At 50.7% G+C, this 13,650-nt stretch overlaps 1 protein-coding gene across 8 annotated transcripts in view; it reads right to left on the bottom strand.

Annotated features, from left to right (window-relative positions):
* Positions 1-15: 15 nt before the first annotated feature.
* The window catches only part of ZC3H18 (zinc finger CCCH-type containing 18), a 46,348-nt gene continuing 32,713 nt past the window's right edge, over positions 16-13,650 (bottom strand). For 6 of the 8 annotated variants that reach the window (XM_027646925.1, XM_027646924.1, XM_027646922.1 and 3 more), the window contains 8 exons: positions 12,610-12,711; positions 10,260-10,403; positions 8,541-8,693; positions 6,160-6,320; positions 5,434-5,630; positions 4,297-4,393; positions 1,966-2,062; positions 21-320 (listed from right to left, as the gene is read on the bottom strand). In XM_027646925.1, coding sequence (XP_027502726.1) covers positions 122-320; positions 1,966-2,062; positions 4,297-4,393; positions 5,434-5,630; positions 6,160-6,320; positions 8,541-8,693; positions 10,260-10,403; positions 12,610-12,711 — 1,150 coding nt within the window. In that variant the 3' untranslated portion in view covers positions 21-121. Of the gene's footprint in view, positions 321-1,965; positions 2,063-4,296; positions 4,394-5,433; positions 5,631-6,159; positions 6,321-8,540; positions 8,694-10,259; positions 10,404-12,609; positions 12,712-13,650 lie in introns of all 8 variants that reach the window. The other 2 variants (XM_027646923.1, XM_027646921.1) reach the window with 1 other exon arrangement.

The raw sequence follows: 13,650 nt of genomic DNA on the forward strand, positions 1-13,650 counted from the left end.
TTTTGTGTGGGTTTTTTAAAAAGAATCGCAGCCAAAATGAAGACAGAACTGCAAAATCCCAAAGTGGCCGCTTTTTCCACTATTTATAAAAACATCAACAGTCACTACAGGGCATGGCCCACTATACTTTTCCCGGGATTTTGGCCCGCTTGCGAGCGATGGCGTCTTCCACCGCCTTGAGCTGCTTCAGGAGCTCCTCCCGCCGTGACAGGGTGCTGGACTTGCCCCCCTTGACGGCTGCAGGACCCGGGTCGGATGCCTTGCCCGGGACACTCGTGACTTTGCTGGAGCTCTTGGATTGAGGGGAGAGCTGGCGTTTCCTGTGTGAGAGAGAAGGGAGAGGTAGGTGAGAGGCACTGGAAAAACCTCAAAGACATCTGCCCTGGCAGGATCATTAAGGATGGAAAAGACATCATCAAGTCCAAGTTTCAACTGGATCCCACCATGCCCACTAAACCATATGGAATCATGGAATGGCTTGGGTGGGAAGGGATCTAAAATTTCATCCAGTCCCACCCCCTGCCATGGGCAAGGACACCTTCCACTAGCCCGGGTTCCTCCAAGCCCTGTCCAACCTGGCCTTGGCCACTTCCAGGGATGGGGCAGGCACAGCTTCTCTGGGCAACCTGTGCCAGGGCCTCACACCATCACAGGGAAGAGTTTCTCCCTAATTTCTGATCTAAACTAATCTATCAGGAAGTGTCACACCTAACACATCACTCCAAGAGCTGGTGAGAGAAAATGAGAGGCCTTGGGTTAAAAACTGGCTGAAATAGTAAAAAAATCAGCTGTTCCAGGGAGAGTCCCAGAATAAACTCGGCACCACGGGCTGTGCCATCTCTTGGGTGCAGTGGGCAGCTCAAGGGAGTGGCAGAGACACAAAGAGGGGTGAGCAGCCCTGGAGCAGCCCCACAATCCCAAATCCTGACAGCCCCTTCCCTGTGATGCCACTGGGCCTTGTGGTGCCCTGGAGAAACCAAGTGTGTCTGTAACCCCCTCCTATCCCCCAGATTGGCATAGGGTACATCAAATCCACCATGTGCCACTGCCAACTCAGTGAGCAGCAGGATTAGAGGGTCAGGAATCATTGATGTGATACCAGCACTGGGCTGGAATGGCTGAGGTTCCCGTCACTGCTGGAAAACAGGACCTGAGGGCCTGAGGCAGGACAGGGCTGTGGCAGCAGGGTGAGGTTTTGGTTTGGAAAGACTCTGAGACGTGGAAATTGAGGCTCATTCGTGGCCCAAGCTGGGAGAAGGGAAGGGAAGGGATGGCACAAGTGCAGTCAGCCAAGGAACACTGGGATGCGTTTGCTTCCAGAGATCCTTGGAGAGATGACACCGGAGAAGTGCAAAGCAGCATTGTCTGGCTGTGGGCCTGAGGGAGCCCCAGGTGCTCCACAATCTTCAGCCCTTGAAGCCACATGTCCAGTCCTGCAATGGGATACTCCCAGCACAGCAGTGGGCACAGCCTGCCAGGAATTTGGACATGAGCTGGTCACCTGTCACCTGAGGGGATGGCAAAGCGCAAAGCCAGGGCTGTCAGGGGACACGTTTTAATGTGTCACAGCAGCAAGGTGAGCCAGGCTGGGAAAAATGGGAATCAGGCACTGGAGCCAGGTGCCAGGAGGAGCTGGGTAGCAGCGGGTGAAGGGGTTGTACTCTCTTGCTCATTAACACTATGCTAAACGAGGCACTGACGGGGCTCACACCTGACCCACTTGGCTCCTCTTGCTGGGACTGACCTCAAGAAAACCCCTGGGCTCCGGCTCGTCTCCGAGCTGGAATGGCTGAGCTTTGCACGGAGCCTTGAGCACCTCTGGCACCTGCCCAGGGAGCAGCGCGTCCTTCCTCCTGCTGTGCTCCATGGCAACTGGGAACTGTAGGCCTAGAGCCCTGGAGCTGCCCTGGGAAAGTGTGAGCCCAGCCTGGCCCACAGGGAGCCCAGAGAACAAGCAGCACTCACCTGTCTGCCTGGGCAGGGGAAGGTTTTGGGTTCTGGCCCCTCTGTCGCTCCTGTTTGGGGGATGAGAGTCTCCCAGTCGCCTTCCTGTCGCGAGAGCCTGTTGGGAGAGGAAAAGAAAGAGGAAGATATTCCTGCTTGTCACCAAGGCACAGTTCACTTCTCTACCTGCTGAACCCTCCCAGCAGTGTATCAGTGCTCTCTTGAAACCAGATCATGCCAAAAAAAGGCCCAGTCCAGCAGCAGCCAGGAAAAGAACCTCCTGCAGCGTTCCCCCCACTACAGGGGGAGCAGAGAAACCAGTGAGGGCTGTGCCCCACAGTCCCCTGTACACATCATCACCTGTGGGGAGGGCACTGGCTTCTCCTCATCCTCCAGCTGCTGGAATAAGGCATTTTTTGCTCGCAAACCTGTTGGCTCTGCACTGGCAAGGTCACAGGGTGTACTGGCTCAAAGAGTGACAGGTGAGGGCAGCTCTGCTGCTTTTGGAGCCAACAGGACCATCCTTCAGGCAACATCACTCCCATGTTTGTTCACAGGCTGAGCTGTGATGCCCTGCCTGGAACTGTCATGGGGGCTCAGGGATGAAGGGAAGCTCACTGGGGTCCTGGAAAGGTGCTCAGTCCCTCCTGGCAGCAGCACCTCTGTGTGTCAGGGCATCCCTCTGCTCCCGAGGATGGACACTGTGACAGCCCAGGCTCTGGACACCACAGATCCAGGTGAGACTGACTCAGGGCACCACCACTGACCAGTCTGGTGCTGGAACACCGAGGGGCTCAGTCCCAAGTCAGCCAAGGATACCTTTGCCACTGGGATTTGAGACTTCAGGGCTTGGACTCCCCATCACTGAAAGTGTTCCAGGCCAGGGTGGATGGGGCTCAGAGCAACTTGGTCTAGTGGAAGGTGTCCCTGGCCCATGGAGGGGGGGTGGAACGAGATGAGCTTTAGGGTCTCTTCCAACCCAAATCATTCCATGATTCTGTGATTTGCTACAGCTTAAAAATTGCTTTATAAGACCAAGACAAGAAATAGTACAGAATTACATCTATGTTTATATCTGTAAAATACGTTGGGTTGGCCCATTCACTCGTCTGCAACTCAGCAGCCTGTGAACTAGATCCCAGTGAACTTCAACCTCACCCAGTCCCGTCCATGCTGCCTCTGCAGGAGTCGAATGCAACCAGGTTATTAGCACACAAATTCTTGCTGGCTGGGACCCAGAGTCAACAAGATCCACCTACAGCTGAGCCACCAGGGAAAACAACATCACGTGGCAGCGCTGGCTTCGACGTCACAACCAGCCACCTCTGGCTGCCAACTCCCCCCACCCCCTGTGCTTTCTGGCAGCGACAGCACAGGCTGGAGTGTGGCACTGAGTTCCCTCTCTTCGGATCACCAGCTTGGTTTTCCGAGGTGTTACAGCCTCTGGTGAGGACTCAAGGCCTGGGAGAACACTTGGAAAGCCCGAGTCTTTCTAAACATCCAGGGCAGAGTGGATTGTGTCACACACAAGTGGGGAAATCATCTCATTTCACAGGATGGGTGATGCAGGCAGTTATTGCATCCATCCATTCTGGGGCCTTGGCAGCCCGCACTCCCTTTCTAAGCACCGCCACAAGCCTGTCTGTCAGGGTAAGATTCACTGGGATGTACTGGAATCCAAGGAGAGAAAACTCCAGGATGCAGTAAAGGAAACTCCTATGACTTAGAATCATGGAATGGTTAAGGCTGGAAAAGACCTTTAAGATCATCAACCCAGCACCACCATGTCCACCACGAACCATGTCCTCAGGTGCCACATCCACACAGTTTTTGAATACTTTTCCAGGGATGGGGCCTCCACCACAAAATGTTCCCTAGTACCCAATCTAAACCTCCTCTGACTTTGACAGCCACATCCAAGGACACCAGCAGCGAGCAGGAAGCTGTGGAGGGATGGATATGGAGATGAGTGCTCTGTGTCTTTAGAGCAAGGGGGTTATTTTTTCAGAAAGGACTTACACGGACACAGTGGAGCCACAATGGGCACAATGTGCCCAATGGACAGTGTGGTAAGGCCAGGTTTGGTCCAACTTCACCCACACCAGGGCCCCCCTCTGCTGTGTTTTTGCAGCAGGATGGGCAATACAGCCCCAGTATCTGGTGGCAATCACACACTCTGAGGTTTTGGAAGGACACATGACTGTAATTAATCCTTCTGGTTATTGGATTCTTGGAGCAGAGGCTTTCATGGGACATTTGTCACCCGAGCACTGCCTGGAGCAGGAACCCAGAGCAGGAACCTGGAGCAGGAACCCAGCCAGGTCAGGAACCCTGGGATGGCTGATGTCTCACCTCTGTCAGGGGACAGGTTGGCCCGTTTGGCTGGAGGGGAGGTTGGCCTGTCCTTGTCTGCTGGCTCGTATCTCTTCCTACTTCCTTTGTCAGCTGCCTGAAATGGAATTAGAACAGACAATGGAGCTGAGCAGCCACTTCCCTCCAAGGAACCATCACCTCCTTGCAATGGTACCTGGCTTGTGCAACCACCTCTCCCATTAAACTCTTTCCATGCACCAGTCCCAACCTCCCCTGGATCGTGTAATTTCCAACCATCAGAAGGCAACGGCAACATCCTCTTGCACTGGGGGTTAACGCTGTGCTGTTTTCAGAATAGAAACAGGAAAACAGCACCTTTTTGGGATGTTTTTTTTTCCAGCAGCACCAAGGATAGCAGATGTTAAGCAGGCATGTGGAGCCCTGCCTTTTCCAGGCTCTGAGGGTGCTGGCAGTCATGTGTCACTGCACACTCCTCCCTACGGAGCAGCTTCCTGGCCATGATAAAGCCGCCTCACGTCAGAGCACAGGGAAGTAGAAAAATCTGCAGCCTCAGACTGTGCCGGGGAATTTGGGCTGTCAGAGCAAAATATTAACGCTTCAAAAACAGGAACCTGCCCACGTGAGCGGGGCCAACACCCTGCCCCGGCACAAAACCCCACGAGGCCAAACTCTCCCACATGATCCGGATTGCGATCACTGCTGGAGGCTCCCAACTGGGGCAGCGGGATCAGTGGGAAAGGGGGAAGAGCCAGGTGGGCACACTTTTACCTCCTGACTCGAGCGAATGACTCGTCAGCAGCTCGCTCCAGTGGGAGGAGAGCGTGCTCGGAAGCGTGCCGGGAGTATGCTCCCAGTGGGAAAGGCCCCGGCACATGTGGGACTCTGGCTGCAGCCTTCGAGCAAGCGGGAAGAGCCCTTGAAGCTGCAGCAGGAATGTGCCCCAGGGAAGCCGCCAACACAGTCGCAAACTGAAGCCACCACAGGGTGTGTTGCTGCCAGACTGGTTCTGTCTGCCGCCCTCCAATCCAGCTCCAGACCTTCCTGGCTGAGCTCATCCTGCCAGAACGGAGCCTGGACCTCCCCTTCCACCCGTATCCATCCCACCATTGCTGGGATCCCTGTGAGGAGGGAATCCCAGACATCCACCCCCCTCACCTTGTTCAGGAGGGTCAGTTTGATCTCCTTGTGCCCACTGAAGCCGCCCTGCTGCGACTGGGGGGCCGAGGGCTGCTGGCTCTGGAGCAGCTGTTGGGATTTGCTGCCCTGGGTGGGTTTGGCTGATTTCAGGAGCTGAGCGGGCACATCCCGTTTCCGCTTCTCCTCTTTAGCACTGTCTTCTTTTTTTGACTTTCCTGTTGAAACCAGAGAGCAGATGTGGTGACTTAGGACTGAATCCTTTGGAGGGCAGGGCAAGAGGACACTGCTCCAGGGACTGGAAAAGCCCACATCAGTTTACACAGCACGTGGCCCCGGGGTCAAAGGATTCAGGAAACCAGAATTTCCAAAGAGAGGAATATAAAACACAAAGAACAAAAGGCTTTTGCCGCCAACTCTGCTACGGTCTAAAAACAACAAAGAAAGAGTAACATGATACTGGAGTTGTCCGGATTTTCATCACCTTCCAAGGGTGAAAGAGAATAAGAGAGGAAGAACTCTCAGGGAGGTAAAGGCATGAGACAGCCACAGGCACAGGGATGGAAGGATGTGAATGTAAATTTGCTCCATGGCCTCACCCTGCCCAGGTGACACCTCTGGGCTCCCCTGGTCTGTGCTCAACGTTTTTCCTGGAGCCCACAGTATTCCCACGTAAGTTATATAGGATCATTGCTCTTTCCTTCTTTTCCCAGGGCTCCATAGAGGAAAAAGCACTAAAGCAGGTACCTCTACCTTTCTTCTGCTGGGCTGGGGTGGGGGAGCGGGAGCTGGCCGAGGACACGGGGCTGGCCAGGTCCGCGTACATGTCCTCGGAGTCGGCGCTGCGCACGGAGCTGCTGCTGGACGAGGCACTGGACACTGAGGAGACGCTGCTCACGCTCAGGGACCTGCAAAGAAACAACAGCTCAAGAAAGCAACAACAATCAGGCAGTGGTGAGACCTTTTTCCATTCCCCTGGCTGGATGTCAGGAAGCTCAAAGGCAGGCAACGACCAGGAACAAAGGCCGTGTGTCCTGGGGTGCTGATCATATGAAAATTCCCAAACACATAAGATGTACACCTAGAAAGTAATTAAGGTAACATGGAAACAGGTCACTGTTTGCCCAGAAAAACAAGGAGTGAAAGCAGGGTGTGCTGTCACAGGTCAGTGTTATGGCTCAGGGCAAGGGTTCCCTGGCAGGGTTTCTGGTGTTGGCAAACATTTACTGTCATGACAGGTAATGACAGGGAGGATGCCTCCAAGATGGTCATCTCCTAATAGTGTCTATCCCTGGAAGTGTTCAAGGCTAGGATGGACAGGGTTGGAGCAACCTGGTCTAGTGCAAGGGAGGGTTGGACTAGATGAGCTTTAAGGTCCCTTCCACCCCTAACCATTTCAGATATACGTTAACTCCATGAATATTCAGGCAGCCTCTCCAGCCTGTTCCACAGGCCACACCAACCTGCCCTGCCAGCAAGATCCAGGCTCCCTGGTTGGAGGCTGGATTGGGATAACTGAACAGGCTGTAGCAGCTTCAGCACAGACCAACCCTGCTACAAACTGCAGAGTCTGTACCTGCTGGCATCATAGAATCATAGAATATTCTGAGTGGGAAGGGACCCACACGGATCATCAAGTCCAACTCCCGTCCCTACACAGGACACTCCAACAATCCCACTGTCCCTGAGTGTTGTCCAAATGCTGCCTGAGCTCTGGTAGCCTTGGGGCTGTGACCACTGCCCTGGGGAGCCTGTTCAGCACCCAACCACCCTCTGGAGGAAGAACCTTTTCCTGATATCTGACCTGAACATGATGGAGCTGAGCTCTGAGAGGTCACACGGATTGTTGTAACGGTGACAGGATGAGCCAGAAACTCCTTGTCCAGGCTACAGGATGTCACAGCAAAGCTGGTTTGGGCACACACCGTATTTCCTCCGTTTTTCCCTTTCCCCACACCCCTGGAGGAGCAGCACCCACAGCCCCAGAGCCACACAAGCAACTCCTGTGTTCATTTTTCCCACCCGTGCCCAGCTCTCTGAAGTTCTTGCATCACCCCTGAGCTGATGAATGTGACAAGCATGTGGTAAACAAGTTTGGATTTCCGTAAAATAACGCGGATGTTGAAGCTTGGAGTTCCACAGAGTTCAGTGATGTGAATTAATGCTGCTCAGAGCCAAATCCTGCTTAATCCACTAGTTTTGCACTAGAGGTCTACCCTTAAATCTGTGTCCCAGGGAAGTACTGTGTTTCAAGGCTGTGCCTGTGAGCTTTCAAGGACTCTTGTGTGTGAATAGATGCAAAAGCTGAATGAATGACTCGAAAGAGGTTTATTTTATGACTCTTTGCTGGAGGGAGTTTGGTGTTTACACATCCCACAGACTAACAGCCTCAGAACTGTTCACTTGGGGCTAAACACAAAGGGAACTGGCTGTGCAACTTTGCCAGTAAAAGAAAAATATCATTAGCTGAGCCTTTCAGGGATTTTCTGACCTACCTCTTCTGACAGGCCAAGCATCTTCCCTAAGGACATGCAAGAACCAGAGGTAGGAGAGCTTTGGGAGAGGAAAGCTCTGTAGCTTGAAACTGTTCACTTGTAAAGCAATTAGGATGTGGTTATAAGATGTTTTGGTAGCAATTTAGGCTAAATGGGCAGTTGGGCACATGTGACAAGCTAATTTCCATGAATAAACCACAAGGAAAATATCACAGAATCATGGAATGGTTTGGGTTGGAAGGGACCTGAATGATCATCCAGTTCCATCCCCCTGCCACGGGCAGGGACACCTTCCACTAGACCAGGTTGCTCCAAGCCCCATCCAGGGCCTCCCCACCCTCACAAGCAAGGATTCCTTTCCAGTATCCCATCTAAACCTCCCCTCCTTCAGTTTAAGGCTATTCCCCTTCATCCTATCACTCCATGCCCTTGTGAAAAGTCCCTCTCCAACACTGTACTCTTGTCATAATTCAGTACCTGGGATCTGTAACACAAAACCAACTTTATCCCACCTCCCAGTCACCTGTAGCCTCTGCTACTGGAAGCTACAGAGAGTTTTTGCTGCAAAAAACCACAACAGTGCAGAACAGTCATAATCTCTCCTACTTAACAGTAATGAAGGGTTGCGGATACCTGGATTTCCTGGACCCAGATGGGGAGTGGGAGACTGAGGCAGAGGATGATCTGGAATGAGATCTGGAGAGAGACCGAGACAAGGACCTGGATCGGGAGCTGGAGCCGCTGTAGCTGCTGGCACTGCCACTGATGCTGCCACTGATGGTCCTCCTGCAAGACAGCAAGTGACACCATCACACAATGGTAACTGTAAGGAAAAGGAGAGAGAGAGGAGGAAAAAACCCACGAGAAACAAGTGATGCACAACAGAGTTGCTCACCACCCTCTGGTCAATGCCCTGAGCAGTGATTGGCCTCTTCCAGCCACCTCCCCCAGTTTATACACTGGGAATGATGTTCTGTGGTGTGGAATATCCCTATGGTCAGTTTGGGTCAGCTGTCCTGGTCGTGCTCCCTCCTTCCTGAGCATGGGAAACTCAAAAGTCCTTGACTTAGGGTGAGCTACTGAGCAACAACCAAAACATCCATGTTATCAACATTATTCTCATCCTAAATCCAAAACACACCAGACACTAAAAAGAAAATTCACTCTATCCCAGGACAGCTTCCTACAAACTAGAATTTCTAACTGTGTAATGCAGTAGGATATCTCGTGTTTCAGGCTGTACAAATAACCCTACACATTTTTGGGACTAGAACATCAGTCCTAAAATAAATAGAGTTGTTTTGTCATGTGGAGAGTGTAGGGCAGTGGGTATAAGCATGAAAAAAAACACCCTGAAAATCCAAGATTGGAATAAAGGGAAGGTGGCTAAAAACATCTAAGATGAATATTAATCATTAACTAAAGAAAGAGAAACAGAAACTAGAACTGATAGAGTTTCTAGAGAAAAGAAACTGTCATCATCAGTTTTCATCAGTGGAGACAGAACTGCACAGCCCAGGCCCTCAGCCTCTGGGAAGAAGGAGGAGATCCAATGCCATGGAAAATTAAGAACTGACTTGGGATGCTTCTGAAAACCTGAGTGGAAAACAGACTTAGACCCATCTTCAAAAATCTCCCATGATCCAAGAAAACCACACATGCCTTACTGCAGGCATGAAACATTCCCAGGCTCCTTGTGTACTCATAAAACAGATATTTCTAGGAAATACATTTCTTACAGACCAAATTGTTGCTTCCACAGACCAGACACAGAGGTACCACATTGCTCTTTCACTTGGAATATTTGAGTCACATAAGATGAAGGCAGGAAGGGAAAGCAGGGCAGGGAGCCAGCAAGATGTGTACTGGGACAGTGAAGGCAGTGGAGTTTTCCCTCCTCTGCTCCTGTGGAACTGCTGGATGCTCCCACGACCACACAGAAATACTCCCTGCACATATTTAGAATAAAGAGGGTCCAAACCCAACACAAAGCTCGACCCCGCATCCCATTAGATCTGTCTCTGACCAAATATACCTTTTTCCTCGCTGTACCACCTCCACAACCAGCAGCTCTCAAAATTGCCTTTTTTCCCCCCACTCCAAGCCCTGTTTTTGACACAATTAATTTTTCCACCTACTTCATCCCCCTCACCTTCAGAGGCAGGAGCCACTTGCTGTGACAAACATTCACCTCACCCCCCTACTCCTTCCCTCTCTTCCCATTCCCTCCCTGCCCCAGGAAATGGATTTATCCTGTAACATGGAAGAGCCCTGGTGGTACTCTGGAGAAGAACCCTAGATTTGCTGTATCTTCCAGGAGATCAAGGCTCACTCCACCCGCAGCTCTCTTACCTCCTGGGTGGAGTCCGTGTCTGACGTTCCTTCCTTCTTGCCTCCCGATTATCCCCTGGCTTGGCTGGCTCTGGAGCAGCTGTTGTAATTTTAGTGAGTGGCTGAGGGACTGGAAGGGCAGTGAGTTTCTTCACAGATTTGTCACTGTAAAAATGACAATTTTCACGTGTGTGATCAAAGTCAGTAGGTACAAACCATATCCTCAGAAGCAATGAGATGTGCTCAGGTTTGTTGTTGATCAACGTTATATTGACTATGGAATGGACCCTAAAACTCATCTCATTCCACCCCTTGTCATGGGCAGGGACAAATTCTACTAGACCAGGTTGCTCCAAGCTGAATCCAACGTGGCCTAGATGTAATTCCTGCAGCTACAGACAGCTGGCTATTTCACTAAAACACAAACAACACAGATTTCCCTGAAGACTTGTTTCCCATATTCAATTCACCTTTTCAAATTTCTACAAAACAGGCAATTTGGGAGATATTTGACTTGTAAATTAACTCCTGAAGTAGACTGTGTGAATCACTGTTTCTTATCCTACTGATTCCATGCATTTTTATCCCAAACACATACACCTACTTAAAATCTGCCAGTCAGGCTTAAGAATGAAACACACACAGTTAATGAAAAAATGATCTTTTTCACTCCATCACACAGATCAGGAGGATGCACAAGAGCCTGTGTGTGCAAATATCCCTTGGATCCACCCCTTGGGTTGTGTTTCCATGTAGAAAACTGGATGGGAATAACACTGCACTATTTAGCACCCACTATGTGAGATGGGAATCACTGTGGCTCTTCAGTGCTGCTCAGTTCAGGGCTCAGAGCACTCCAACCTCTGCTCTGACAGCTGGATACTGCTCAACATATGATCATGGAATGGTATGGGTTGGAAGAGACCTTAATGCCCATCCAGTTCCATCTCCCTGGCAGGAGCAGGGACACCTTCCTGCTCCAAGCTCTGTCCAACCTGGCCTCGAACACTTCCAGGGATGGGGCAGCCACAGCTTCTCTGGGCAACCTGTGCCAGGGCCTCACCACCCTCACAGGGAAGAATTCCTCCCCAATATCCAATCTAACCCTGCCTCTGGCAGTGGGAAGCCATTACCCCATGTCCTGGCACTCCAGGCCCTTGTCCAAAGTCCTTCTCCAGTTCCCTTTAGGCACCGGTACATCCCAGCACTGATTAATCAGGGAGGTGGTTGTCTGCACAAAGACACTGTTAATTCTTCCTCTTGTGCTCAATATCTGCATTTATCCCCTACAGAACACAGGATTAAGCACAAGCCATGTTATCTAGTGTAAATAATCCTTGTCCTAGTGCTGTGGTGTTACCAAACCAGCACTGCAGGAGCACTGGGAGGATGCAAAGGCATTGCTGCAGGTGCTGAACGAGGCCTCTGAGGGCTGAGCCCTGAGTGGAGAAGGAAAAAAACCCCAAACCCCCAGGTTAATAAGGTACAAAAAGTGTGGCAAAGGGGACTGTCCCATATTCTGGAGAATTTAGGGGGATTCCCATGGTGTCACTTATTTGCAGGTCACCTTAAAAGAGGTGACATCACTATGGTGTTGTGTCACCCTCCGACATATCTGTAATTTACTATTGTAGAGTTTGTGAAATAGCAATTTCAGGAATTTAAAAGAGCAGGAGCACTGTCATAATGTGCCAAAACCACCTTCATAGTCCTGTTTTCATTTGTATTCCAGTGTTAAAAGCTGATGAAGCTGAACCATTTCTTTATTCTAAGGCTGTGGATTAACCAAAGCCACAGTAATGAATAAAACTCTCATAGAGCTGCTGTGTAAATATATCTGCACACACAGTTTAAGCAGTAAATCAGGCATATGTTTAAACACTCATATATACATGTAATACTTAAGGATACTTGTACAGCTTAACTCGTATTTAGTAAGTTAAAGTGTCATTATTTAATTAAATACGCCAAGTTAAACACTCTTCTATGCAGGTTCTATTTTGCATCTTTCATTTCTTCCTTCAGCTGCCAACCAGGTTGTAGAATCCCAGGACAGTTTGGGTTGGAAAAGACTTGAAATATCATCTTGTTCCACCCCCTGCCATGGGCAGGGACACCTTCCACTAGACCAGGTTGCTCCAAGCCCTGTCCAACCTGGCCTTGGACACTTCCAGGGATGGGGCAGCTCCAGCTTCTCTGGTAACCTGTGCCAGGGCCTCCCCACCCTCACAGGGAAGAATTCCTTCCCAGTATCCCTCCTAACCCTGCCCTCCTTCAGCCTAAGGCCACTGAAGGTCAGAAGGGTCTGACTGGGGGATTAGGCTCTTGCTGGACTCTGCATTGGGGTATCCAGAGGGAGATGAAGCCTTACCCTTTCCCAGGAGGTGGCAATAACTCCCCTTTAGCCTTCGCCAGTGGCTTGTGTGGAGATGGTGTTGGAGAAGGAGAGGGAGAAGATGAGAAGGACCGTGATCTAGGAGGAAAAAGACATCACTCAGCTCAGTCTCTGGGATGGCAAGAGGTTTTACTGGCTTTCGGTGCATTTTGACACCACTCCTTCCTCGCCAGGAAGTCCTGAGCTTAAACTTGTTTTGTATTTGGACTCTTCAACAAAACTTAACTTGTGTCATCAAACAGTGGTAAAAGAAGAAAACAAAAGGAAAAAATAGGGTCAGCTGGAAGAAAGGCACTGCAGGTATTCCACACCAACACCTGAGGCTGTTTCCGCACTCTCTGGATTCTCTCCTTAGGGAGAATGCCTACGGGAAAATAAGTACAATTTTGACTTGCAAGTTCAGCATGAATTGCCTCAACCTGCTTTATGCCCTGTAATTCCTAGTGCAGTTTATCCTTTAAACAGCAGCAAAACCCTAAAAAGCTTGGGAGAAAGACACAAAAAATACACCTAAATCTAATATTTAACACAAGGTGAAAAATGTGGTGCATCTCAAAGGCAACAAATCAAAGGGCAGGAGCTGTTTCTAAGCCCAGGACTGACCTGAGCTGAGCCACTGGCAGGACACAACATGTGCTCAGGTGATTCATCCCACTGCCAAGACTGGAAGTCCCTCTGTTGCATGCCAGTACCTCAGAAAGCTGGACATCTGGATGACAGGCCTTCTGGAGAACAGTTAGGGACCAGGGTGTTCCTCACTCTCCTACATTCAGGAAGAGGCCCAAGTGGGTCACCTACACCTGGCACTGTCCTGCAGGGAGCAGAGCCCAGAATGGGGTGGATGGGGGAAGGTCAGACTGCTCTCCAGGTGAGATCAGCTTCCACCTGAGCCTTTCCTAGGAGAAACCAGGTCTCTTGTGATCCACTCTGTGTGATTTGAGCCCTGAAGAGGTGCCTATCCAGGGAGCCAGTTCTTCTACTATGTATATTCCAGACTTGGGAAACTGTCTGCAGGGG

This window comes from Corapipo altera, unplaced genomic scaffold (genome assembly GCF_003945725.1).
Source record: "Corapipo altera isolate COAL_440 unplaced genomic scaffold, ASM394572v1 62, whole genome shotgun sequence".
Taxonomy (NCBI): Eukaryota; Metazoa; Chordata; class Aves; order Passeriformes; family Pipridae; genus Corapipo; species Corapipo altera.